This window comes from Psammomys obesus, unplaced genomic scaffold, assembly GCF_907164565.1.
Source record: "Psammomys obesus unplaced genomic scaffold, mPsaObe1.curated_primary_1811, whole genome shotgun sequence".
In the NCBI taxonomy this organism is placed as follows: domain Eukaryota; kingdom Metazoa; phylum Chordata; class Mammalia; order Rodentia; family Muridae; genus Psammomys; species Psammomys obesus.
The window spans coordinates 7,203,235-7,228,452 of NW_026592510.1; the positions used below are offsets into that span (position 1 = coordinate 7,203,235).

Genomic DNA, 25,218 nt, shown 5'->3' on the forward strand with positions numbered 1-25,218 from the left:
CTCTGAATGATAGTCAGCACTTTCACTTGAGCCCTCCTTGGCTTCTTTGGGTCTGTGGTTTGTAGCATGGTCATCCTGTAGTTTATGGCTAATATAAAAATACTTGTAAGTGACTACACCATGCATGGCTTTCTGGGTCTGGGCTACCTCCCTCGGATAATCTTTTCCAGTTTCATCCATTTACCTGTAAACTGCATGATTTTTGTTTGTTTTCTCTTAGATCTGAATAGTATTCCATTGTGTAAATGTACCACATTTTCTTTAGCCATTCTTCAGTTGAGGGACCTGTAGATTGTTTCCAGTTTCTGGCTATTACAAATAAAGCTGCCATGAATATAGTTCAATATATTTTTTACTACATTTGAATTTACTTGGCCACACAAATTATTCAACACACCAAGCTCTACTAAATCAGAAACTACTATTCTACAACATATTTTGTATACAAGTAGGTCTTTATTTAGTATAGGGTCAATGTTGTAGTTTGTATTTATCATAGAACAGGACTGTGTCTTTTGCATATAAATCACATTTCTGAAATCTCTCACTCCTTTTTTAATCTATTTCTATAAAATGTACCTGTAGATTCCAATGACCTCTCATCAAATACAAGGTGAAGGCAGATAATTTCTAGACATTTACCTGGCAGATAATTTCTAGACATTCTATTATGCCTTTAGAACCTGGATTCTGACTTGAACTAGCAACCAATTCATAATATATATATATATATTCCCCCAAGAACTGATAAACCTAAACTCAGTGGCAATACAAGTGCACGCAAGCGCAGGTGAGTTCAAGCAAAGCCAGAAAATGTCATTTGTATGTGAATCAGGAGATTCTGCGATTTTTCATTTTTTTCTTTGAAGGCTCAGATTTGTGAAGTTAATTTTTATGGTAGATAAGGTGAACGAAAACAAACAGGGCCACATTTGCTTTGTTCAAATGGTTCTTAATTTCTCATCTTGCCATGTTTTGGTCACTTCACCTTTGCTCAAAAGTATACATAATACTGTCTGCTTTATCAAATGGTGTAGAAATATTCTTATTATAATAATCAAGGTAGAGCTATAATGGTAAGTCCCATAAGTTTGGTTCTGGATGAGTCACTCATCCAGTTGATGAGACCCAGGGAAACATGCTGACTATTTAATAATAATAACTCCTAAATTACAACATCCAATTCTTTTAATTAACAATTAGGAAGTAACTGATTCCCAGATACTTTGTGAGAACCAGAGACATAGTGTGGTGGCTGGAGAAGAACCCCTAGACTTTGTTGTTAATAATGGAAGAACCGGAAATAGAGATATTATTAGCTGTTTCCTAGAGAAATGTGGGCCTAGCACAGCACCAATGAGTGGCCGTGGAAACAGGAGAGGTAGATGCAGGGGTGAAAGAAATGCGGATGTCCCAGGCCATGAGCAGCATAGTCAAACCCACCCCCTTTCTTTATTGTCTACAACAGGGGGGATATATACATTCTTTTCCTTGGGGATTTTAAGCTGTTACCCACTATAGAACCACTATTCACCTGATGGTGAAGGACCAAAAATGAAGGCGGCTCAAACCTTCTTGGGGAGCAGCTTCTCCTTCTGGTCCAGTTTCATCTGCACTCTGGATCAGGAGCCACTGCCGGAATGTGCTGGACCTTCAGAAGGGTGGGGCTTGGCTCTGACCGTGTAGCAGAATCTCTGGGACTTTCTCGCTTTTGAGACTTTTGATACCAGCACTAGAAATAACTGTTTCACTTGTGTGCTTTGAGGCCCAGAGTTGTTTTAAAAGAGCCCAGGTAGCTTTGATGTTCTGCCAAAGCCAGGAATCACTCCACTAATTTTGATGCACTTTCAATCTAATTGGAAAAGGCCAAACTGAATGTCAGGGTTGTATCCAAGGGCTTAGGTAATGATATCATAAATTAAACAGACCATAAGAGAGTGATTCAGTATATAAGAGAGTATGAGTGAGCTCTTTTTGCACCTGAGATCTGTGCATCCAGCAAACACATTGCTATACAAAAGTGTTCCTTATGAATGCATGAGGATTGTTGGTACTGACATGGCATTTTATTAAAGAGTTCTATCTCAGATCATACTATTTTGAATTAATAAAAATATCAATTATGCAGATCTGGTAGTGCACATGTGTAATCCAGGTTCTGAAGAAGCTAACTTAGAAGGATCATGAGTTTAAAGCCAGCCTGGTCTATGTAAAAAGGGCTACAGCCAGGATACAAAGAAAATAAATTAATAATAACAATAATAGTTAAAGAAAAAAACAGACAAAGCAAAACAGAGCAAAAGGGAACCAGGAGAAATATTAATTAATGAACCAGCAATTGATGTGTTGTCTTAAAAATTCAGCACCTGGATGAGAAGTCAGAACCAGCCATTGTTTATTTAAGTTTTTCCTTTCAGGTCTTTTTCCATGTTGGTTTTATGAGACTGATATAATAGCATGAGTATGAAGGTTTAAAATGTTTTGAAAACTCCACATTAAAAAAAAAAGTTTGTTTGTTTTTGCTTTTTTTGGTTTTTTGTTTGTTTGTTTGAAAAACAAAAATCAAAAACTAAAGCAATGCTATTAGTGATGTGTTTATCTAGATGTCCAGGAAATACTTGGGTACATTTAAACCCCCAGGAGTCAGAGCTCAACAGATGTCTTTTTAGGCACCTGTTGGATTCAACTCCACTGCATTAAATGGGATGGAGTTTTAACTTTCCAAAAGCAGACAGCAATTGGAATGTCAGAAATGCCCATTTGCTCATGTTCCATTCTAGCTCATCAGGTCCTGGATTACTCTGGTGACCTTTGAATTGTGTAGTCAACGAGACAAATCTGTAAACACTCTTAGATTCATCAGCTTTACTTATAAAGGTTTGGTCAACGTATTTAAATTTACACAATAAGCAAATAAAGCTGAGTGCTTTTCTGCTTGTTTTCATCCACTCTGAGTTGTCGGTCAACGAGGGACCTGTTGAAAAGGTATAATTGTAATTGTAAACTGAAAAGAGTTGAAAGCTTGTCTAAGAAGCTATTTTATGTGTTTTATAGTATACGGTTTGAAGGTGTGTTTGATTATAATAAAAATGCCTTAGAGCGTTAGCACAAAAGGTTCAAGGATTGTATTAAATATAATCATCGCATAAGCTATGTATGTACTGTTTCCTCGAGTATAGTCTTCACATCTGTACAGAGTTTGGCCTGAAGGTCAAGGGTCATACATAGTGATTTTAACACTTCAGTTTTGAGACAGCTGAATGCACTCCTGATCTGGCTTTAGTCAGAGGGTTGATCATCTTTACTTTAAGCCTTCCTGCCCTTTCTAAAAATAGCAGGGCCTTTAACCAGGAGCTATTTTAAGCGAGTCCTACTCAGTCTCCTCATTGGGTAGAAGCACATTTTGGCCTCTTGCCTGTGTCAGATTGACACGTGTGCAGTTAGAGTTGGATGCTAGTCCATGCTTCTTGCCACTCATATAAGAAACTTGCAAACCTAAAAGACACTGGGCTGGCCAGCTGAGAGTCAGTGAATAGATGTGAGCGGAGGGAAAGCCTTTCTTAGGGATGTGACTATACTTCTGGGATCATCCACTGCAGACATTTGCACTTCAGTGCTTAGCTTTTTGGATCTGTTTTCTCTGAAACCTGGCTGTGATTTCACTCCAGAGACAACCCCACTTGTGTCTGGATCCTGCAACTCTCGATAAATACTGAGAGAAGATACTGGCAATCTGTGGCTAAGGGAACCTAATGAGAAACTGCCATCTAAAACCTGAGCGGCAAAACCAAAACCCAGCAAAGCCCCCAGACCCAAAACAAATCCGAAAGAGAGCAACTCAAACAATCCCCACTCACAAGAAGACGCGTAGGAAAACCACCAAGATGTGACTGATTTGATAACTGGACTTTATCAGTCACTTGACTGGCATGCAGTGGCTACTCTGTATTCTTCTCTTTTGAAAAGCAAGTGAAAGTCTTTGTTGTTCTGTACAGCCGGGACCAAAAAAGTATGAGTGTGAGAAAACACAGATTCTAAAAGCAAAATGGAACTGAAGCGGGTAAAGCCCGTGCCACAGTCCCACCATTCCAGTACACCCATACATGGTACTCGTGTTTGCACATCTAAGAAATTTCCATTTTTTCACATCAAAAAATCCAGATATGAAGCCGAAGCTGCCTTCTTCGCCAACCTGAAGCTGTCTGATTTCAACATCATCGACACCCTTGGAGTTGGAGGTTTCGGACGAGTAGAGCTGGTAGGTGAAGTTTCTTTAAATGATTTTCAAAGCCTTTCTCCCCACCCCCCACCTCACGTCTCCTCCTAGCCTAAGATCTCTTCTCCTCGCTTCTACCTCTCATTATTAACTATTGTTGCTCTAAGCAGAGGCAGACTCCTGCGCACAGGTGTGTCAGAGAGTGCTTGACAATCCGCAAATCGCCTCATAGAAAACTCTGTAGTGAGTCAATGTTCAACACATTCATGTCATGGGCAGCCGTAAGTCACTTTTTTGCCCCCCCGATTGTCTTTGATTTTTACCTCCTTTCTTAGTTCTGATCAGTGCCTACTAATTATGCTGCAATTAAATTAACTTAAAAGTAAACACAGAAAAAGAAACTGGAATATCTATTATGTACATAAAATAAAGGCAGTGGTAGTAATTCTGTGATTCCATAATTGTAAGTACCTACTTAAATTATAGGGATAATGGGTTGGATGTTTTGTATAGCTTATTTTACATTATATACATTTCATGTGGCTTATTTCACTAGATAAATAGATACACGTTATGAGACATGAGAAAGAACACTTCTTCGTCCCAGCTCATCTGTTAAGCACGTGTTATGAACATGGCACAAACAACATGAAAACATAACTCTATTTTGCATTTGTTTGAAACGGGAGTTTACAAACTGACTTATTGCAAATAGGAAAAGTAAGAAAGGAAATATATCCCGGCGGCTGAGGTGGCTGCATTCCAACCTTGGGTAGTCATGCGTGGTGTTTGTGAGTCACTCCTGCTCTTTCTGCTGAGCAGGAGGGCGTCCCTGATAGGAGGTGCCAGTACAGTGTGTTAGGAACTCCCCAACACTGAGTTGAGTTTGGTAAACAGTTACTGTTGCCACCCGCGGTCAGGAGGAATCCCTTCCACAAAAACTCAAGTAACCCTGAGCTATTCTTGATGTTTGTTTGTGCTGCTGTGGGGCTGTCTGCCTTTGATACTTGGAAAGATGGCCTCTGCTGAAGTCTTAGAAAAGGTCTCAGGACTAAGGTGTGTGTTCCCCTGCATCTGCGCTATACTTCCCGTTCACGCGGGCTGGAGTTACTATAACGGTTGCTGCTATTACGGACAAGAACGTCCAGAATGTGCCTGTGAGGTTCTGATTGTTGCCAATTTGGGTTATAAAAATCAAGTCCAGAAGACAGACAAGTCTTCCTGCTTTTCTGATTTTTTTTTCCCCCACTAGGGATCCTGCCCTAGTTTGGCTTTCTGCGGCTAGAATAAACACTGGGACCAAAAGTAACTTAGGAAAGAAAGAATCTTGTGGGATTAACAGGTCTAAAGTCTGCAGTGGGAGAAAGTTAGATGAAGAACTCTAGGAGAAACCTGGAGGCAGGAACAAAGCAGAGGCTATAGGTGAATGCTGCTCATTGGCTTGCTTTTCATGGCTTGCTCATCTTGCTTTCTTTTGACTATTATTATTATTATTATTATTATTATTATTATTATTATTATTACATAGTTACATTAAGTTCTCCCCTCTCTCCTTCCTCTAACCCCTCCCAGCCTCCTCCCTCTCGACTCCTTGGCCCAGGACCACCTGCCTGGGGTGGCACCATCTACAATGGGCTGTACCCTTGCTCATCAATTATTAACCAAGACAATGCCTCACAGATGTGCCCAAAGACAATCTGATAAAGACAGTTCTTCAGTTGAGATTCTTTGTTATCAAGCGATGCTTGTTTGTGTAAGGTGCCAAAAACTGGCCAGCATGGAGTCAAGAATTTGACAAGTTATATTTTGACAAATTTTAATGGCTAATGAAAGTTAAAAGCAGCATTATAATTGGACAATTTTGCTCTGGAGTGTAGGGACAGGACAGCCACAGTTATATATTTTCTTTGGTCAATGTTCTTCAGTGTTACTATGGTTCTTGTAATGGTAATCAGCACTTATTATTAAAATACACTCAGAATAGCCATCTTCACTTGTCATTCCAGCTGTGTTCAGAGAAGAATTAGAATAGAACAGTTTGTTTTTTTCTTCTTCCCGTTGCTAAGCCAAAAATTTTTTTTTTCACTCAGAGTAAAAGCCTGGGTTCTGATGATCCTCAGTGGTAGATGCTTAAATTCCCCTGAACCACTAAGCCTTTTATGCTCTGAACTACCATGATAATTGATGGGAAACAGTTTTCAGTCTTCCGCACCTGGAATAGCCTCCTCCTGTTTATCACTTTTTCTTTTAAACTACAAAGTCAAACTCTCAGTAAGGGATGGATTTTTAATGTAGAGTCCTGGATGGCAGCCATTTGCTTCCGAGCCATTTTCAAGTATGGTGTTCTAAATGGGCAATTAAGGACCAGAGGGTGTGCCAAAGGGTGTGCTTGGGCAGCTCTCCTTCTTTTTGTGAGTCCAGCTTCTGAAATCCCAAAGTTGAATTCCTCGAGGAACAATACAGTAGTGAGTTGCAATAACCATGCATCTCCTAGAGGCCACGTGTGTGTGGCAGCGTCCCTGTATTCTTCAAAATGGTGCCCAGGCCAGTTGCTCAGCATTTCTGCAAGCTTTCTTGGGATGCACTGCATAGGCAAGCAGGCGTGGTGAGCCATGAAAGGGAACAGAACAGACAGTGATGAGTAAGCAAGAAATGAAGTGATAAACCCAGTGCTCAGTCACCAGAGTTATGTTACATCACTCTGAAGGGAGAGGAGCTTAACCCCAAAGGGAAACCCCTAGTTAAGATGAAAACATTTTAAGAGCTCCTATTGCCAACCCACACAGCAGGGAGATGAAATCACTGTGAGATGGCAGGGAGCGGGGCCTGCTGTCTTCTGTAACCCTCAACAGGAACTGGAAACTAGAAGTTTGCCTGGTTTTGAGAACAGTCTTTTTTCTAGCTATTCTCTCCCTTGCATAATATTCACTATGGAAGCTGGGCGTTTGTGTTGTATGCCTTTAATCCCAGCACTCAGAAGGTAGAGGCAGCTGGATTTCTGAGTCCTAGGCCAACCTCGTCTACAGAGAGAGTTCCAGGACAGCCAAGGCTGCACAAAGAAAACCTGTCTTGAAAAACAAAAAGAAAATGGAAAAGAAAAAGAAAAAAAAATCCACTATGGAATTACCTGTTTTCTTTCTATAATTAATTAATTAGTAAAAGATAACTGTGATTCATAGTATTGATTCCTAAAGAGAAAAAAAGCATACAGCTAATGAAGAGCACACGAGAAACAGAACAAAGATACCATCAGTCATTTTTTTTCTTTCATCCTATTAAATCATTTTATTGTAATAAACTTACTCATGAAGCCATCACAAAGCTAGAAGGTAGCCACTAAGTAAACACATGGCCGGCTCCAACTTCATGTTTTACAGTGAATTTATCTATACAGTTAAAATGGCTGTTCTTATGCTATGGATCTTCACTTGAGGTTTTACCCTTTTACTGTAACTATATTTTTCTGAAACAATAGAGAAATGTTGAAACTGGAACTGCTTTGGGGGACTACCTCGCCCCAATCAAAGTAGCTATCAAGTGTTGGGAAAGACATCAAGGGGTAAGAGGAGCCTCATTCACTGCTGGTGAGAGTGAAACAAATGCAGCCATTAAGGCAGTCAGTTTGGAGGACCCTCATAATGTTAAAAGTAGAACTACCCTGTAACCCAGCTTCTCTACTCTTGGGCAAATGCCTAGAGAACTCCATATCACACCGTAGCGATAGTCACAACATCCATGTTTAATGGCTGCTCTATCTACAATAGCACAAAAATGGAACCAATATGTCCATCAACCGATAAATAGATAGGAAAATTATTATATATACAAAATGGAATATTATTCAGATGTAAAAAAAATTAAGTCATGAAAATTACAGAAAAATCAATAAATAGAATATATGCTATTAAGTGAGGTCACCCAAAGCCAGAAAGATAAAAATCCACATATTATTTCTCATATATGGATCCCAGCTTGTAATGTATACATGTTCACACCTAAACTGCTATTAAGTGTGGGAATAGATTGACAGTTAGAAAGGAGACCAAGAAAGGGTAATATTAGGTGATGCAGAAGGACAGACTGCTGGCCAAACAATATATACCCCATGAGAAAAGATTTAAAAGCCAATTTTTATACTGGTTTCAACAAAGCTAGTTGCTAAGGAGAACTTTCTGGTAGTAGATACTAGCTGTACTTTGATAAATGCAAATGAAGAATGAGTTAAGTCAACTCTTTCCTATAGGATACATATTCAATTGTCTATCAATCACTGTAACATAATGCAGGCTACATGAAGGATAGCAAATGCAATTAATTTCATACACATCTCTTGAATTTATAAGAATCTTATGTACTATCTATGCATTGAAGTATATATTATTTATGAAAAGTATTTAAAATTAGTGTGTTAAAATAGTAACTTTTTTCCTTCAAACTTAGATGTGGTCCTAGAAAAATCAGTCTTTTTAATTGTTTTATTCATTACAAGTTATTCACTTACAGAGGTCTTAAATCAAATGTACCTAGTAGATGTCTACAGAACTTTTCACCCAAACTCAAGAGTATATACTCCCAGCTGAAGCCCCCTCTCTCCTCCCCTCTCAACCCCATCCTTTCTCCCTCTTCTCCTCCCATTCCCTTCCCTCAGCCCACTGATAGAGGAGGTTCTTCTCCCCTTCCCTCTGATTCTAGCCTATCAGGTCTCATCTGGACTGGCTGCTTTGTCTTCCTCTGTGGCCTGATAAGGCTGCCCTCCCCGCTTCAGGGGAAGGTGATAAAAGAGCCAGCCACTAAGTTCATGTCAGAGACAGTCCCTGTTCCCATTACTAGGGAACCCACTTGGCCACTGTGCTGCCATGGGCTACATCTGTGAAGGGGTTGTAGGTTATATTCATGCATGGTCCTTGGTTGGAGTATCAGTCTCAGAAAAGACCCCTGCGCCCAGTTTTTTGGTTTTTTTTGTTTGTTTGTTTGGTTGTTTGGTTGTTTGGTTGGTTAGTTAATTCTGTTGCTCTCCTTGTAGAACTCCTGTTCCCTCCAGGTTCTTTCATCTCTCCCTTTTTTCATAAGATTTCCTCTACTCTGCCCAAAGTTTGCCTATGAGTCTTAGCATCTGCTTTGATACCCTGCTGGGTAGAGTCTTTCAGAGGGCCTCTATGGTGGCTCCTCTCCTGTTTCCTTCCTCTTCCAATATCTATCCCATTTGCCTTTCTGAATGTGGATTGATCATCTTATCCAGGGACCTCCTCCTTGCTTAGCTTCTTTAGGTGTACAAATTTTAGTATGTTTATCCTATATTGCATGTCTAATATACATTTATGAGTGAGTATATACCATGTGTGTCTTTCTGTTTGGGGGATACCTCACTCAGGATGATCTTTTCTAGTTTCCACAATTTTCCTGCAAATTTCATGATTTCCTTGTTTTTAATTGCTGATTAGTATTCCATGTATAGATATACCACAGTCTACCAAGAGGACCTCACAATTTTGAGCATCTATGTCCCAAATACAAGAGCACCTATATTTGTAAATGAAACATTATTAAAGCTTAAATCACACATTAATCCCAACACCTTAATAGTGGGAGACTCCAACTCTCACCACTCCACCCTCACCAAGGGAAAGATCATCTAGACAGAAACTTAATAGGGAAATAATGACACTTATAGAGGTCTTAAATCAAATGTACCTAGTAGATGTCTACAGAACTTTTCACCCAAACTCAAGAGTATATACCTTCTTTTTAGCATCTCACAGAACCCTCTCAAAAATTGACCATATAGTTGGGCACAAAGCAAGTCTCAACAGATACAAGAAGATCGAAAGAATCCCTGTATCTTATCAGACAATCATGGCCTAAAACTAGACCTCAGCAACAGCAGAAATAACAAAAAGCCTGCATACACATGGAAACTAAACAACTCTCTATTCAATGACAGCTTGGTCAGGAAAGAAATAAAAAAAGAAATTAGAGACAGATTTCAGCACAAAATCATCTACCTCCCCCTGCCGCTCCCCTCCAAAAAACCTGAATAGTCTGTATGGAATATAGCAGTCTATATTGCTATCTAGATATCTAGCCTTCAAAGAATTTTTGCCTCCTAAGAGGAGAAGAGTAACTTGTTTGTGGCCAGCCTGAACTAAATGAGACCTTCCCTCAAAACAATTAAAGGGTTGTGTAAATTCAAACATGGCTCTACATTCTGTTTGCTACACATTGACTAACAGATGGTTTAGGTGGCATTGCTCCCAAGAACAAGCATCACCTCCCTTCTCCCTTGGCTCACTTTATGCCAAGATGTAGTACTCATCCGTCAAAGTTTTATTTAAGCATGTCCAGCAGAGGATCCTATCCATAAGGAGGAAAATAGCCACTCTGTGTACATTGGTAAAGTAAAAAATCCTCGGAGCTTTTAGCTCAAAGGAAAAATGTTTTTATGATAAGAGTTATTTCAATATAACAAGTAGGTTTAATCTTTGTTTCTGGAAAAGTGTTAAACCAACAATAGTATACAAATTTAGGTGGATTTATCAACTGCACACAATTTCTACATGTGTTTAATTTATTGTCTATTGATAATAGAGCCTTCACATTAGCAACCCCTATAGCCAATAACATACACAGTTATTGACCTGAAGTCAGGAGCTTTTATGAGCCCAATGACTGTTCTTTTTTTTAATTTGTGTTGGCAAATAGGTTTCACAAAGACAAATTTTTTCAAGTATAGCCTGTGATTTTGCAATATTCACACCCTTCCCTCCCTGGGTCAAGGACACCTCCCTTCTTCCCCATCCTTTCTTCCCCAATATCTCTTCTTTTTTCACAACATACACACTCATACATACATATATGGTTTTATATCTCTATAAAGAATTCTGAGACCTATGATAGCAAAAATATGCACCATTTGTCTTTCTGTGTCTTTTTTTTTAATTTTACTTAATGTGATTTTCATTTGCACTTATTTTAAAGAAACTGGCATAATTTCATTCTTCCTTATGACCAGGGTTGGATATATGCACAGATTTTCTTTATCTAGTTACAGATACTGAGGCTGATTCTATAACTTGGTCACTGTGAGCAATATCACAGTAATAGATGCAGAGACACCTCTGCTCTGTCTTGGCTTAGAGTCCTTACGGTGGATGCACAGAAATGGTGTAGGTGTGTTGTTTGAAAGTACTATTTTTAGTTGCTGTGAAATCTCATGTTATTTCCTTGGAAGCTGTGTTCCTACCAACAGTATAGGATTCCTTTTTCTCCATATTCTCACTGGAATGTACTGTTTCCAGCACGTGTATTTATTCTTTCCAGCATGTACTGTCACTTGAGTTTTTTATCTTAGCCATTCTGATGGGTGTTAACTAATCTTAGGGTTGTTTTCGTTTGCATATCCCTGATGACTAGGGACATTGAGCATTTCTTTTAAGTGTTTCTCTGCCATTTGATATTCCTCAATTGAGAATTCTCTGTTTAGCTCTGTACCCCATTTTTTAATTGGATTACTTGATTTGTTGCTGTTTAACTTCTTGAGTTCTTTATTTATTCTGGATATTAGCCCTCTGTCAGATATAGGGTTGGTGAAGATCCTTTCCTAGTCTATAGGCTGCCATTTTGTTCTGATGACAGTGTCCTTTGCTTTACAGAAGTTTTGAGTTTCATGAGGTCCCATTTATTGATTGTTGATCTTAGAGCCTATGCTGTTGGTATTCTGTTCAGGAAGTTGTCTCCTGTACCAATGAGTTCAAGGCTCCTCCCCACTTTTTCTTCTAACATATTTAGTGTGTCTGGTTTTGTGTTGACATCTTTGATCCACTTGCACTATAGTTTTGTGCAGAGTGATAAATATGGATCTATTTGCATTTTTCTACATGTAGACATTCAGTTAGACCAGCACCATTTGTTGAAGATGCTGCAGCTTTATTCATAATGGCCAGAATCTGGAAACAACCCAGATGTTCCTCAACTGAGGAATGGATACAGAAATTCTGGTACATTTACACAATGGAATACTACTCAGAAATTAAAACAAGGAAATTATGAAATTTGCAGGCAAATTGTGGGACCTAGAAAATATCATCCTGAGTGACATATCCCAGAAGCAGAAAGACACATGGTGTATACTCGTTTACAAGCAGATATTAGACATATAATATAGAATAAACATACTAAAATCTGTACGCCTAAAGAAGGTACACAAGAAGGATGACCCGAGGTAAGATGATCAGTCCTCATTCAGAAAGGCAAATGGAATGGACATCAGAAGAGGGAGAAAACAGGACAGGAGCCACCACAGAGGGCCTCTGAAAGACTCTACCCAGCAGGGTATCAAAGCAGATGCTGAGACTCATAACCAAACTTTGGGCAGAGTTCAGGAAATCTTATGAAAGAAGGGAGAGATGAAAGACCTGGAGGGGACAGGAGCTCCACAAGGAGAGCAACAGAACAAAAAAAAAAAAATCTGGGCAAAGGGGTCTATTCTGAGACTGATACTCCAACCAAGAACCATTCATGGAGATAATCTAGAACCCCTGCACACATTCAGCCCATGGCCATTCAGTAACCAAACAAGTTTCCTAGTAAGGGGAATAGAGGCTGTCTCTGACATGAACTCAGTGGCTGGCTCTTTTATCACTTCCTCCTGAGGGTGAAGCAGCCTTACTAGGCCACAGAGGTAGACAAAAGGTCCTGATGAGACCTGATAGGCTAGGGTCAGATGAAAGGGGAGGAGGACCTTCCCTATCAGTGGACTAGGGGAGGGGCATGGGAGGAGAAGAGGAAGGGTTTGGGAGGGGACAAGGGAGGGGGCTACAACTGGGATACAAAGTGAATAAATTATACTTAATAATAAATAAATTAGAATTAAAAATAAGAAAAGTTCTTACCTATGCCTATATAATGAAATGTTTTCCTTTAACAGTATTAGAGTTTAGGGCTTACCTTAAGGTCTTTGATCCATTTTTAATTGCTTTTAGTTTGTAGTAGAGTTAGTGATCTGGCTTCATTCCCCAGCAGAGGGTTATCCAGTGTTTCCAGCACCATTTGTTGACTAGTTTACCATTGTTCCAAAGTATGTTTCTGGTTGAGGGTTGTTTTCTTTTACCTCTGGGAACTCAATTCTAACCCATTGCTATTGTGTTTGTTTCTAATGCTAACACCATGCTAGTTTTGTTACTGATACTTCAGTCAGATGTGGCGATACCCCTCCTGTTGTTTTTTGCTCAGTATTGGTTTGGCTATCCATGACCTTCTGTGCTTCCATATGAATTTTCATGTTGTCTTTTATAGTTCTGTGAGTTTTAATTGTGGTTGCATTGAGTCTATAAGTCACTGTTAGAAATTTGGTTATTTTTACTATATTAACTGTGTTGATTGACAAGCATAATAGGTCTTTCCATCTAGCATTTTCCTCTACTTTTTCAGCATTTTTTTTCTCTTTAGGTAAAATAGAATCAGATCACTTTTCCTCTTCCCTTTCCGCTGTATAGCACTTCCCAAGTACTTTCACTCCAACCACTCTCATTTTCACTCACTCTCAAATTGATAACCTCTTTTTCTCCTAGTATTGTTACACATATACATATTTATGTATGTATATGAATGTGTAAATGTGTAAATGCAACTCCCTGAATCCATTTTTGTTCTTTGTGTGTCTATGGCTCCAGGGCTGAGCATTTTGTAGTGTATAACCAACATTAGAAGCTCATCCCTACAGTTTACCTACAGTTCTGGGAATTACTAGAGTTCTTCGTCTAGGGTAGAACCCCATGAAATTTTCTCTCTTCCAAGTTAGCATGTACATCACTATTTCCATTGTTCCCATCCCATTTATCCAGCTATTTCTTAAAAGATATTGTTTCACAGCTGAGTTTCTGGTATTCTGCCTCTTACAATCTTTATGCCCTTTCTTCTGCAATGTTTTTTTAAGCCTAAACTGTAGTGTAGGTCTATCTATCTGTTGGGGGTAGGTTACCCAATGTTGATTAATTCTTCCTTGGCTAAGTTTATTCTGGGCTGTCTTTTTGAAGTCACTGCGGATGGGATTATGTGTCTGATGTCTTCCACATGTTTTTGGATACATAGAAAGGCTACTGATTTTTGTGTGCTGATTCTGTATTCCACCTTTTGGCAGAAAGTGTTCATCAGTTAAAAAGTTCTGGTGATAACGGGGTACAATGGTACATTTCTGTAATCCCAGCATACAAAGGCAGCAAAGGCAGGCAGATCTCTGTGAGCATGAGGCCAGCCAGGCTTACAAAGTGAGTTCAGGGCAACCAAGACTACGAAGAGAAACCCTCATCCAAAAAGAAAAAATAGTTCTAGTAGAATCTTTAGGGTCTTGTGTACAGGATTGTATTGCCTGCAATAAGGACCATTTGACTTCTCTTTACATATATATATGTATACATATATATATTCCATTTATTTTTTTCTGCCTTATTGCTTTAGCTAAGTCCTCAATAACTGAACTGAGTAAGAGATAATAGACATTCTTGTCCCTGATTATAGTGAAATGTACTTCCAGGTGTATTATATGCCTCCTTTATTGTGTTGAGATGGTTTTTCTATTCAATGTTTAATTCAAGATTTTTATCATGAAAGGATGTCAATCCTTATCAAAGGTCTTTTCTGCATGTATTGTTTTGATCACATGGTTTCTGGCTTTGAGACTATTAATGTGTTGTTTTACATTTTTTTTATTTGCTCTCTTGAATTTCATTTTGCACTGACAAAACTCTTTTGAGTCTGGTGAATGATCTTTTGATGCAAAGTTAAATCTCAGTTTATAAAAGTTTTGTTTGACATGACTTTTGCCCGATAATAAACGTTCCTTCTCATTTTCTCTCTCTCCCTCTCCCTTCCCCTCTCCCCTTCTCTCTTCTCTCTCCATCCCCTGCCCTCTCTCTTCATTCTCTCTCTCCCCTCTTCCTGTCCTCTCCAGACATGCCTCTTTCTCTCTCTTTCCCCATCTTTCTCCCCCCTCTCCCTGGTACTTTCTGGCAGCTTCTTCCCTGGTTTTGATGGAGTTTTACGGCGCTTCTGCTTTTATGTTTTATGAAGTAGTCTGTGCAGCAATGGTATCAGGTCTTCTGAAGGTCCAGTGGCATTCAGTCCCGAGTCCATCTGAAACTGTCTTTTGTGTGTGTTGGGGGGAGGATTCTTTTTATTACTGCTTCAGTCTTATAGCTTGCTGTAACTGTTTAATTTGTTCATTCACTCCTGGTTTATTTTACAAAGGTCTTCAGGCTTTTTAGAACACAGATTTTCAAAGCATGCTCTAATAAATCTGTAAAATTTACTGTTATTTTTTTTTCCTTTTCCACCTCAAATTTTCTTAATTTGGATCTTCTCTTTTTTCTTTGGTTTAGTTTGGCTAAGGGCTTATAAATCTTCTTTAACTTCCCAAAGAACCAGTTTTTTTGTGTCATTTGTTCTTTGCACTGTTCTTACTGTTTCCATTTAATCCAGCTCTGCCACTGTCATCGCTGTTTCTTCTGTGTAGAGATTTGGGGGTTCTTTGAGATGCCTTGTTTCGTTTTTCTTCTGTGGGCTTTTATTGGTTTGTTTGTTTTTTAGTTTTTCACACAATATCTCTTGACCATATTCTTTCCCTTCCTAGATACTCACCCCCTCCCTACCCACCCAGTTTATATTTATCCCTTCTCAAAAAACAGTCCTCCTCCAAACCAAAAACAAACGGCACACACACACACAGAACAATGTGGAGCTCTAGTGTGAAGCCTGCCCCAGAGTGTGGCTTGTTAACTTCCAAGGTTCTCATCAAAGGAAGCCAGTCCTTGGCCGAGCTATTTCTATTTTCCCTTCTGCCTCCACATCTGCCTGTTTAATGTAGCTGTAACTTCCCTCAGAGAAGTTTCATTATCACTCACAAGTCCTGTCACGTTCTGTTTTCAATTTCATTCACTCAGGATTTTTTTTTCTTTTTTCGTTCTTTTGCTGATCTTTCAGTGACCCATTCATTATTCAACAGTGTTATACAATGCCAGGAGTTTGTCTATGTCCTTTAATTTCTCTTACTGTAGATTTACAGTTTTTTCCCAGTGCTATTAGGCAAAAATATTTCAGTCTTCTTTTATTTGCTATGATGGTGGCTTTTCCTTCACGTGTAACTGATGTTACTCTCTGCAGCTTGCAGTACTCTTTCTTTGTTCCATTTACTAGTAGTTTAGCTGAAATATGATGTGCGGGAGGTTTTTCCCGGGAGTCTTGTCTGTTTGGTATTCTACATCCCTCCCACATCTCTTTCACTGGATTTAGAGAATTTCCTGCTGCAATGTTTTTCAATGTGTTTTCTCTTCCTTTAGCTTGTATTTCTTCTTCTATGATCATGATTTACAAATATGATTGCCCTGTTCCTACTTTTTTATGAATGTTCTCTGTCATTTTCTGGATGTTATATTCATCCTCATCAGATTCAAGCTTCCTCATTTTCTTCCACTCTGTCCACTCTATTGATGAGACATTCTGAAGAGTTTTCTGACCTATTAACCTTTCCAGTCTCAATTTTGTGAAGTAACTTTTAAATATTTATTTTATTGAATTGCAGTTTCATACCCTATATGACTTCATTTTTCACTGAACTACTTAGATTCTATTTGGATTCATTTAGGATTTTTTATCAAACATTCTTCTGAGTGTGAGTGAAACTGCAAGGGTGGTGCACAGGCCCTGTGTTTCCAGAGTGTGACGAGAATGCAGATCCTTTTCTGGAGTTACCTGGCCACATGTAAGAAAGATAGTTGAATTTTGCAATATGAGGTTTTCTCTTTTCCATTTCAACTCATTTTTAAGCATCAAGAAGAGCAAATGAAAGAAACAGAGCTGTCGGCATTTGATTTTCAACTCCGCCCAGGTGAGGTCTTGGGTCGTAAGTGTGCTTTAGGTATAAGATTGAGTGGGGCAATGGTTAGGTGTTGGGTGTAAAATTATGTAGCCAGAGTTGTCAAAGCTGTAACACCTAGCGTTTCTTCATATTTGTGAAGTTAGACGCAGAAATTAAAGTCTTTGGTAAGGGAAAGAAAATTTGGTTCTTTAATGAAGAAAAATGAATCACTCAAAAAATGCAATCAAGTTTTAGCATATTTATTATAGAACATGAATGTTATATTTAAGGAATGATAATTTATATTTTGTACATTTTGGCAAACAGGGTTACCTAAAAATTGTACTGACAAGGAGGAAAGTAATTATGATGTAAGGATATTAACATTTAAGTTCAATATAACTTCTTCAGGCTGTTCCACATTTAAATACACTTAGATGGAAAAAAGACACATTATACTGATCACTACTTGGGTTAACAGAATTAGCGATCCCCATTATGAAGAACTGTTGAGGAACATAACACTAAGTTAACAACAGAAGCTTTCTGGGCACTTCAGTCACGGTGTTTTCTTTCATGACTATAATGAATATGTTCTACCTGGGTGTGAGGACACACTGGGCTGCCACGTGCAAACTGATTCAAACTATTGTCACAACCTTGTTTCCATTCTCCATGAAAGCAAAACTTCTTTAAATTCAGACACATTTCAACAGCGCTTTTTGTTTCATCATTACTGGTATAATGACTTTGGAAATAGACTGAAACGCAAATTGTAATACAAAAAAAAAAAATAGCCCCACATTTACAGATATCCATTTTAGGTAACATGTCCAAATATAGTAGAAATTCTGGTACAAGTGACAGATTTTATGTAGCATGTTTGAAGTGTCGAGGGATTGTTAGATATCTTATCTGATTCAGTCTTAGGATATCTGTAAGTCTGGCTTTATTCCCATTTCATAGTGCAGATTAGGGGCTCTATGTAGAAGGTCATGTGAACTTGCAAGGGAATGTGCTGACCCTGGGTGAGATGATCAGTCCTCATTCCGAAAGGCAAGCGGGATGGACATCTGAAGAGGGAGAAAACAGGAAACAGCACAGGAGCTTATCACAGAGGGCCTCTGAAAAACTACACAGCAGGGTGTCAAAGCAGATGCTGAGACTCTTAGCCAAACTTTGGGCAGAGTGCAGGGAATCTTATGAAAGAAGGGGAAGATAGAAATACATGGAGGAAACAGGAGCTTTACAAGGAGAGCAACAGAACCAAAAAACTGGGCCCAGGGTTCTTTCCTGAGACTGATATTCCAACCAAGGACCATGCATGGAGATAACCTGTAACCCCTGCACAGATGTAGCCCATGGTAGCTCAGTGTACAAGTGGGTTCCATAGTAAAGGGAACAGGGACCATCTCTGACATGAACTCATGGCTGGCTCTTTGATCACCTCCCCCTGAGCAGGGAGCAGCCTTACTAGGCCACAGAGGAAGAAGGTGTAGCCAGTCCTGATGAGACCTGATAGACTAGGGTCAGATGGTCCTCTCAGTGGACTTGGGGAGGGGCATGGGAGGAGAAGAGGAAGGAAGGGTGGGATTGGGAGGGGAAAAGGGAGGGGGTTACAGCTGGGATACAAAGTGAATAACTGTAATTAATTAAAAAATAAATAAAAAATAAAAAATGACAGATTGGGAAGGTGTTGGGAGGGAGGAATAGAAAGCCAAAGAGATCAAACTATCTTGTGTGAAATCTTCTTTGAAGAATGAATAAAATTATTGCATTAAAATAAGTAAAAAGAACTTAAAAGCACTATCAAAGAACTACTAATTTGACTAGGTCATTTATAAAGAATTTCACAGCAATCATATATTCTAGTTAAATTAGACTCATCATCTCCTTTTTTAAAATTATAACCTTTTCAACCCATGTGGACTTTTCAACCTAGGTCAATGTTTCATAGAAATTACAGTAAAAAGAAATACATTTTTTGGCTAAGGATGGTAATGTCTGAATACATATTAAAGGTAAAAACATAGGCACAGAAGAAAGTCCCTCTCTGGCACATAATTCTCTAAAATGCAAGCTAAATGTGTAGCTGTATCATAATAAAAGAACTAGAAATTATGGATATGTAATTTTCTGCTATTCCTCCCTTTAAAAATACTTAAACAGCTTCATTGTTGTGTGATGTGCACACACTACTCAAAGAACATTTCTATTTTTCAAAAAGAGCCCTGTGCCTCCTTTTTTTTCCACCCCCAGCTCCAGTTCTCTTTTTATGTAAAGTTTTGCTTTTCCTGGTACACAGTTTCTTACGTTACAAGTTTGAATTACTCTCAATGTTTTCGTTTTCTGTGATTATGATTATAAATCCTACAGATTGACACAGGTTCTAGGTTGTTTAATTTACAGTAGCCCCATGCCTCTTTTTTCCTCTTTAATTTAGGATTTCTTTTTATTTCTCTGCATGCTGCTGGTGGAAAATGATGGTGAAAAACATGTAATGCGTATGCATTTAAAGTCTAATGGGTTTTTTACTGGTGTTCCCAGTTGCTGATGTCTTTATTAAGGTCTTTATATCACTTCAATGTATCTCGCTGAAGGGCAAACTGTAAATGCAGTGGAGCAAGATACTGTAGCAGTTTGGCACAGTGAATCTGCTGGCATAGGTCATTTTTTTCCAGTGTAGGTTATCTTGGACATGCTTTTCTCTTTATTGTAGAAAAATAGTTTATTACTCTTAAGTTTATTAAAGCATCTCTATTTGCATTAAATGTGATTTACTTAAATCAGACTATTGCAAAAACATTCCTATTTCATTTATAAAGCCACTTCCTCCCTGATTAGAGAAAGGCAATTAAAAATATAATGACTATCGTGTTCTACCATGATATAGACGTTACTTCCTTAAAATTTTGTGCCATTTCTATTTTGCAGCCATTATAACTAAGATGCCTCTGCCTACGTGGCCCTGTTTCAGTGGCCTTGGAAAAGCCTGGCACTGAATGCAGTTGAAACTAAGTCCTCTTTTAATGGGTGTTTGAGACAACATGCGCTGTGTGCCCATGGTCATCCCTTCCGATGGCTGCCCCGTTTCGTTAAGTCATACTGCTATTCAGATATCTTCCCTCTTTTTTCTGTCTGAAGCCATTCGTTGCCACTGTTCTTAGCCATTGTTTTTATGAAGTTAAGTGGCTAGTGGCACTTTCTTCCAGACAGCCACCTCCCAGGAATTTAGAGAGTAAAGTCATTGTTGTGTAAGCATCTGTGCTCTTAAAGTAGCTTCTTAAACTGTTCACTTGCTGATTTTTACATCTTAGCAGCACTGAGGTGAGCTGGGGCTAGCATGGGAACAGACACAAGTGACATTCAGCTTGCCTTGTTGTCAGGGACACAGACCAAGAGGCACAGCTCCCTGCTGCTGCCTCAAAGACTGAGGAGTTCCCTACTCTCTCAGGGCTCTGATGGACTGATGTAGAACTAAATTATTGGATTCTGTACAGAAATGAAATTCAAGGACTGTCAAGTGATGAAGAACGGCTGGGATTTAGCAAGACATTTCAATCCAGCTATTAAGTGTGAAGGTTAAGAGAAGGAATGACACTCAGAGAAAGAAGAAAGCATACGTGGGTGTGATGTGAGGATGGGCTTCTCAAAAAAACAACTCTGATTTGTGTAAAATGGTCACCCACAGGATACTGGTCGGAGGTGAAGCTATCGTCTTCAGAGGGTTGCTTAGAAACCCACGTGAGATCTTATGGTAGTTCCTATGCACTCAACAGGCTCACAGCTGATCTCAGATCACAGAGGTTACAGGGCAAATTAAGATGTTTTAATTGTAAACAAAGGTTTAACCTTGTTTGGGATTCCCAGAAAATGTCCAAGAAAAGGAATGAAGCCTGACTTGAGGTCATATATATTCAGGATTTAAGCCTGGCTCATTGCTGTTTCAACATAAATTATGTGGGTGAAAGGAATGTTATCTCTATGTTGGTAATTTTTCCCAGCAAACATTGTGCACTGTGTTGGAATTCTTACTTCTCAGCTGGTGAGAGGCTTCGAGCAGGCTTTGGGGTGAGGTGCCCCTCTAATTTCTCATAGCTTCCCCACCTTTCTATCCTGCTTCAGAGTCTATAGTAGCCTGAGTGCTTTGTGCTTTGACCAGAAGAGCTCACTGAACTAAGGTATATGTAAGAATAAGCACAGTTAATATTCTCCAAATGGTAACTCCATTCCGGGTGGTCTTATATCAGTTTCCAAAGTGACCTTTGTGAGTTCCTCCTATTACAGAGAGGAGAAAACAAACTGAATTAGAAGAACTTCTACAAGACAAGAGGTCAAAACATAGTCAAGAGTCAAAGGCAGTTAAATATCAGACTGGCCACTCTCAACCAGTGCATAACCCCTGTGTCTGGAAGATTAGGGTAACCTACTAGAGAAGAGAAACCCATGAGCAGACTTAGCCAGCTGAGGTAGAGAGGAGGCTTAGACAAAAGGAAGGAGAAATAAAAATACACATTCTTTCTTCCTCCTTGACCACTTCTGTCTAAATTGACACCAATTCTTTCTTCTAGTGGATGGGATATTAGATAATAACCATCATCATCCTCATCATCATCATTGTCATCTCAAATTTTTACAAGTGGACTCTAACTAACCAGACACAGAGGAAAGAAAGAAGGCAAACTTAACTTTGACTTAAAATTTAGGTGTATTAAGTTTAACCCATATTAAACATATTACTTTAGGCGTATCAAATGCAAAGTGTTAAGCCTTAATGTGAGGGTTCAGACTGGAAAAAATAAACTATAAAGAAATAGAGTACAGTTGCTCAAAACTTGTACAGATTTATATGCTATATCGTCATATGGTGTATTTTTTCTCATTGTATTTATGGAATTCGAATAGGACCAGGATGACTTTGAGTGCATCATTCAATAATATCAAATAGCTATTATAATTAAAAGGGGTTTTAAAGTAAATAGGAGTTTAACCTTGGGACTCATATATGCTAGCAAAACACACTATCAATAAGGTATATTTCCAGCTCCTAGAAAAATTGTAAAAATTATTCCCACAATTAGGGTTTAATTTCTACTCCTCATAAGAGTGACATATATTAATTCCATAAATGTTCACCACCTCCAAAGTCTTAAGGAAGTATTAATTAAGAATATTCATTAAGGAAAAATTAATGTGAACATGTTGATGACCTTCAGATTGTTCTTTCATACATCTTTTTCAGATATATGCACAGGTGGGCATTTGCTCATGTGCAGATACACCATGGAATCATAAAACATATACTGCTCTGCAACTGATACCATTTATTCATATGTTTTCATTAATATTCTAACAGTAGTTTCACAGCTGCATTGCATGGACACTGCATAATTTATTTCCCCCAAACTTCTACTGACAGACACTTAGACTGTTTCTGGTTTCCCTGAAGAAAAGAGGTTTCTGATGAACACAGGAGTTGGGTGTTGTTCAGGGAATTAACCTAAGCAAGAGATTCTCTGTCTTGAATAAGATCACTGCAGTAGTCCTTGGGTACTTTGACTTCCCAGGTTAGGAAACTAGAATTCAGGGCTGAAGAGTTGAGGGCTCAGCGGTTGAGGAGCATATTCTGCTTTTGCAGAGGACCAGAGTTCTATACCTACCACCCACATTAGTTGCACAAGGTAGCTTATATCTATGATGTTAGCGCCATATTATCAAATACCTTTGCCTGGCTCCCATGAGAATCCACACTCATGTGCACAGACACAAACATATACACGTAACTAAAAATAACAAGTCTTTAAAGTAAAGATGCTGGGGTTCACTTTGCTGTCATGAAGTCTGCCTCCTCTCCATTTTCATTAAACATGCCTTACCCACATTGGCTTCTTGTATGACTCAAGGCATCAGGTGACTCCAAACCGCAGATAACACACCAAGGACATCATAAATGACTAGGGCAATAACCCAGGATTTTCTTTTCTATTCCATATATATATTTGTTGTTGTTGTTATTGTTTTGTGTGTTTGTGTAAAGGTCTATGTGTCACTGTACATGTGTATAAATCAGAGGACAGTTTTCAGGAGTCAGTTCTCCTCTCCCACCACGTAGTTTCCAAGGACTGAACTCAAGCTGTCGGGACTGGCAGCAAGCATCTTCACCTGATGAGCTACTTCACCATCCCAGGCAACAAGCTTTTGATCAGTCCCTGATGATGGGCACATCACACAGACTAACGAAGATACAAACCAATAAATGCATAGTTCGATTTTTGACATAGACTCTACAGTTAGCATATTCCATCAAACTCAGATTTGCAAACATTCGTGATTATACTTTCATTGTGTTTTCGTTCCATTTGGAGGAAAGCTGTGTGTGCTTACAGTAGCTTGGCTCCAAATGTCCTGAATATGAACCCAGGTCTGCCCGTTAGGAGTTCAGTGAACTTAGATAACACTTGTGTGTGCGTAGTTTTTGTCTTTAATTTTTACTAGTTTACCTGATTAGCTTTTATTGAATCCACTTCTGCCAAGTTTGCTTCTGTGAAAAGACAGCTATAAACTACTACACAGGGAAGTCATTCCAACTTCCTTTAGGATCATGATTCTACAGCAATTGCTGCTGTTGTCTTTGGCAAGAATTAGGGCTTGCAGCAGTTAGACAAATGCTCTAAGAGTCAAAGAGACTACAAGGGTCAGAATTAGAACCTAGACCTGTGGCTCTAAATGCTGACCTCTTTTCCTATCCTATGAAGAAGTGAAAAGTTTGTGCTATCAATAAAGAAAACAATGTTTAAATTGGATATCTGAGTTACTCTTTTTTTTTGTTATCTGTATAAGGGTACATTTTCTCTCTTTGGAAAGTTTAGAATTCTCTTCTCAAAGCAGCTCCTTTATTGTTCCATCTTCTTGGTCTGCCCAGACTCCTTGTAAACATGAGTTTCCACATTTGTATTTTATTATGAACTACAACTGAATCCATTTGCACCACATTAATCTAGCACTGTAAGGAGAACTAGAGAGAACTAGAGGCTCTTTGGCTGTTGTAGACATTTTCACATTATTCTCTTTTCCCCCTGTAACTGGTCATGTAAATTCACAAACACAAACTCTGGTTTCTGATGGTTAAGTCTTCTCAGACTGAATTTAGTCTGAGCATTGTTCACAGACAAGACACATAAGAACTCTCTACTGCTCTGCAGATGAAGCAGCCAAGAATTTAAAACTCAGGAAGGGGTGAGCTATGCTTCAGCCAAGACTTGCCATGCTATTTCTCTGAAGCTTTCTTTGGGTCTGAATAATGTTGCTGGCGAGCATTGCTGCGAGGTCCCTTTGCCAGAGAACACTCAGAGATAACACTCCCTTGACAACTGTTGACTGGTTAGCTTCATCATGGCGCTTCCTGGCCTTACCAGCGTCCTTGCTGAATCTCTTGTAAGCATTAACACACACTGTAGCCCATGTGAGAGAAGATGTTGGAGGAGTCCAGCCTCCTCCATAGGCCCCAAGGACCAGATTGGTCCTCAGTGGACACTGCCAAGGAGTAAGATTTAAGATCAAAGGACATTAATGTCATTGAGCACGATGGAAGGGGAAAAAGCGGTTTTCAAGAATCTGGGGGAAAAAAATACATTAACTGGAGGCAAGAAAAAGAATGGAAAGTAAAGTAAAATGGACAATAACAGTTATGACATATGCATCTCCAGCCCCAGCAGAGACCAGGGTCAGTCCCTAAACTTAGCTCTAGAAATGTTTGTGGATGAAGACTGTGACGATTTTAAAGTCCCAGGTGATCATATGATTATACTTTGCCACCAGCACATGGAATATAACTGAGGAGGAAAGTAGACATTTTTGGTAAAGAAAGGCTACGTAATAGACTTATTGTATGAAGTAAAAGGAAACATGCAGTATATGTTCTTCCAATTCATGTGGGCAAAATTAGTTTGGGATGTAGCTAGCTGGCGCTCATACAATCCGGCACAGTTAGATTTGAGGATGGTTATGTAGTGTGGCTTTTAAGCTCAGCCCCTCCAGCAAGGATAACCTCTGTGTGATGTGGGTGGTAGCTGGGATTCGTGTGGGTCCTCTCTGCACCTCTTAGTTTCAGGACAGTGACGCAGCCTGGCAGATTAAGCACATAGGCTGTTCGTTC

General features: G+C 39.1%; 1 protein-coding gene across 2 annotated transcripts in view; it reads left to right on the forward strand.

Annotated features, from left to right (window-relative positions):
* Prkg1 (protein kinase cGMP-dependent 1) overlaps window positions 1-25,218 on the forward strand; it is a 1,075,213-nt gene that overhangs the window by 1,025,552 nt on the left and 24,443 nt on the right. For both annotated transcript variants that reach the window (XM_055613860.1, XM_055613859.1), the window contains exon 10: window positions 4,162-4,258. In XM_055613860.1, the coding sequence (XP_055469835.1) occupies window positions 4,162-4,258 (97 nt within the window). The remainder of the gene's footprint in view (window positions 1-4,161; window positions 4,259-25,218) is intronic.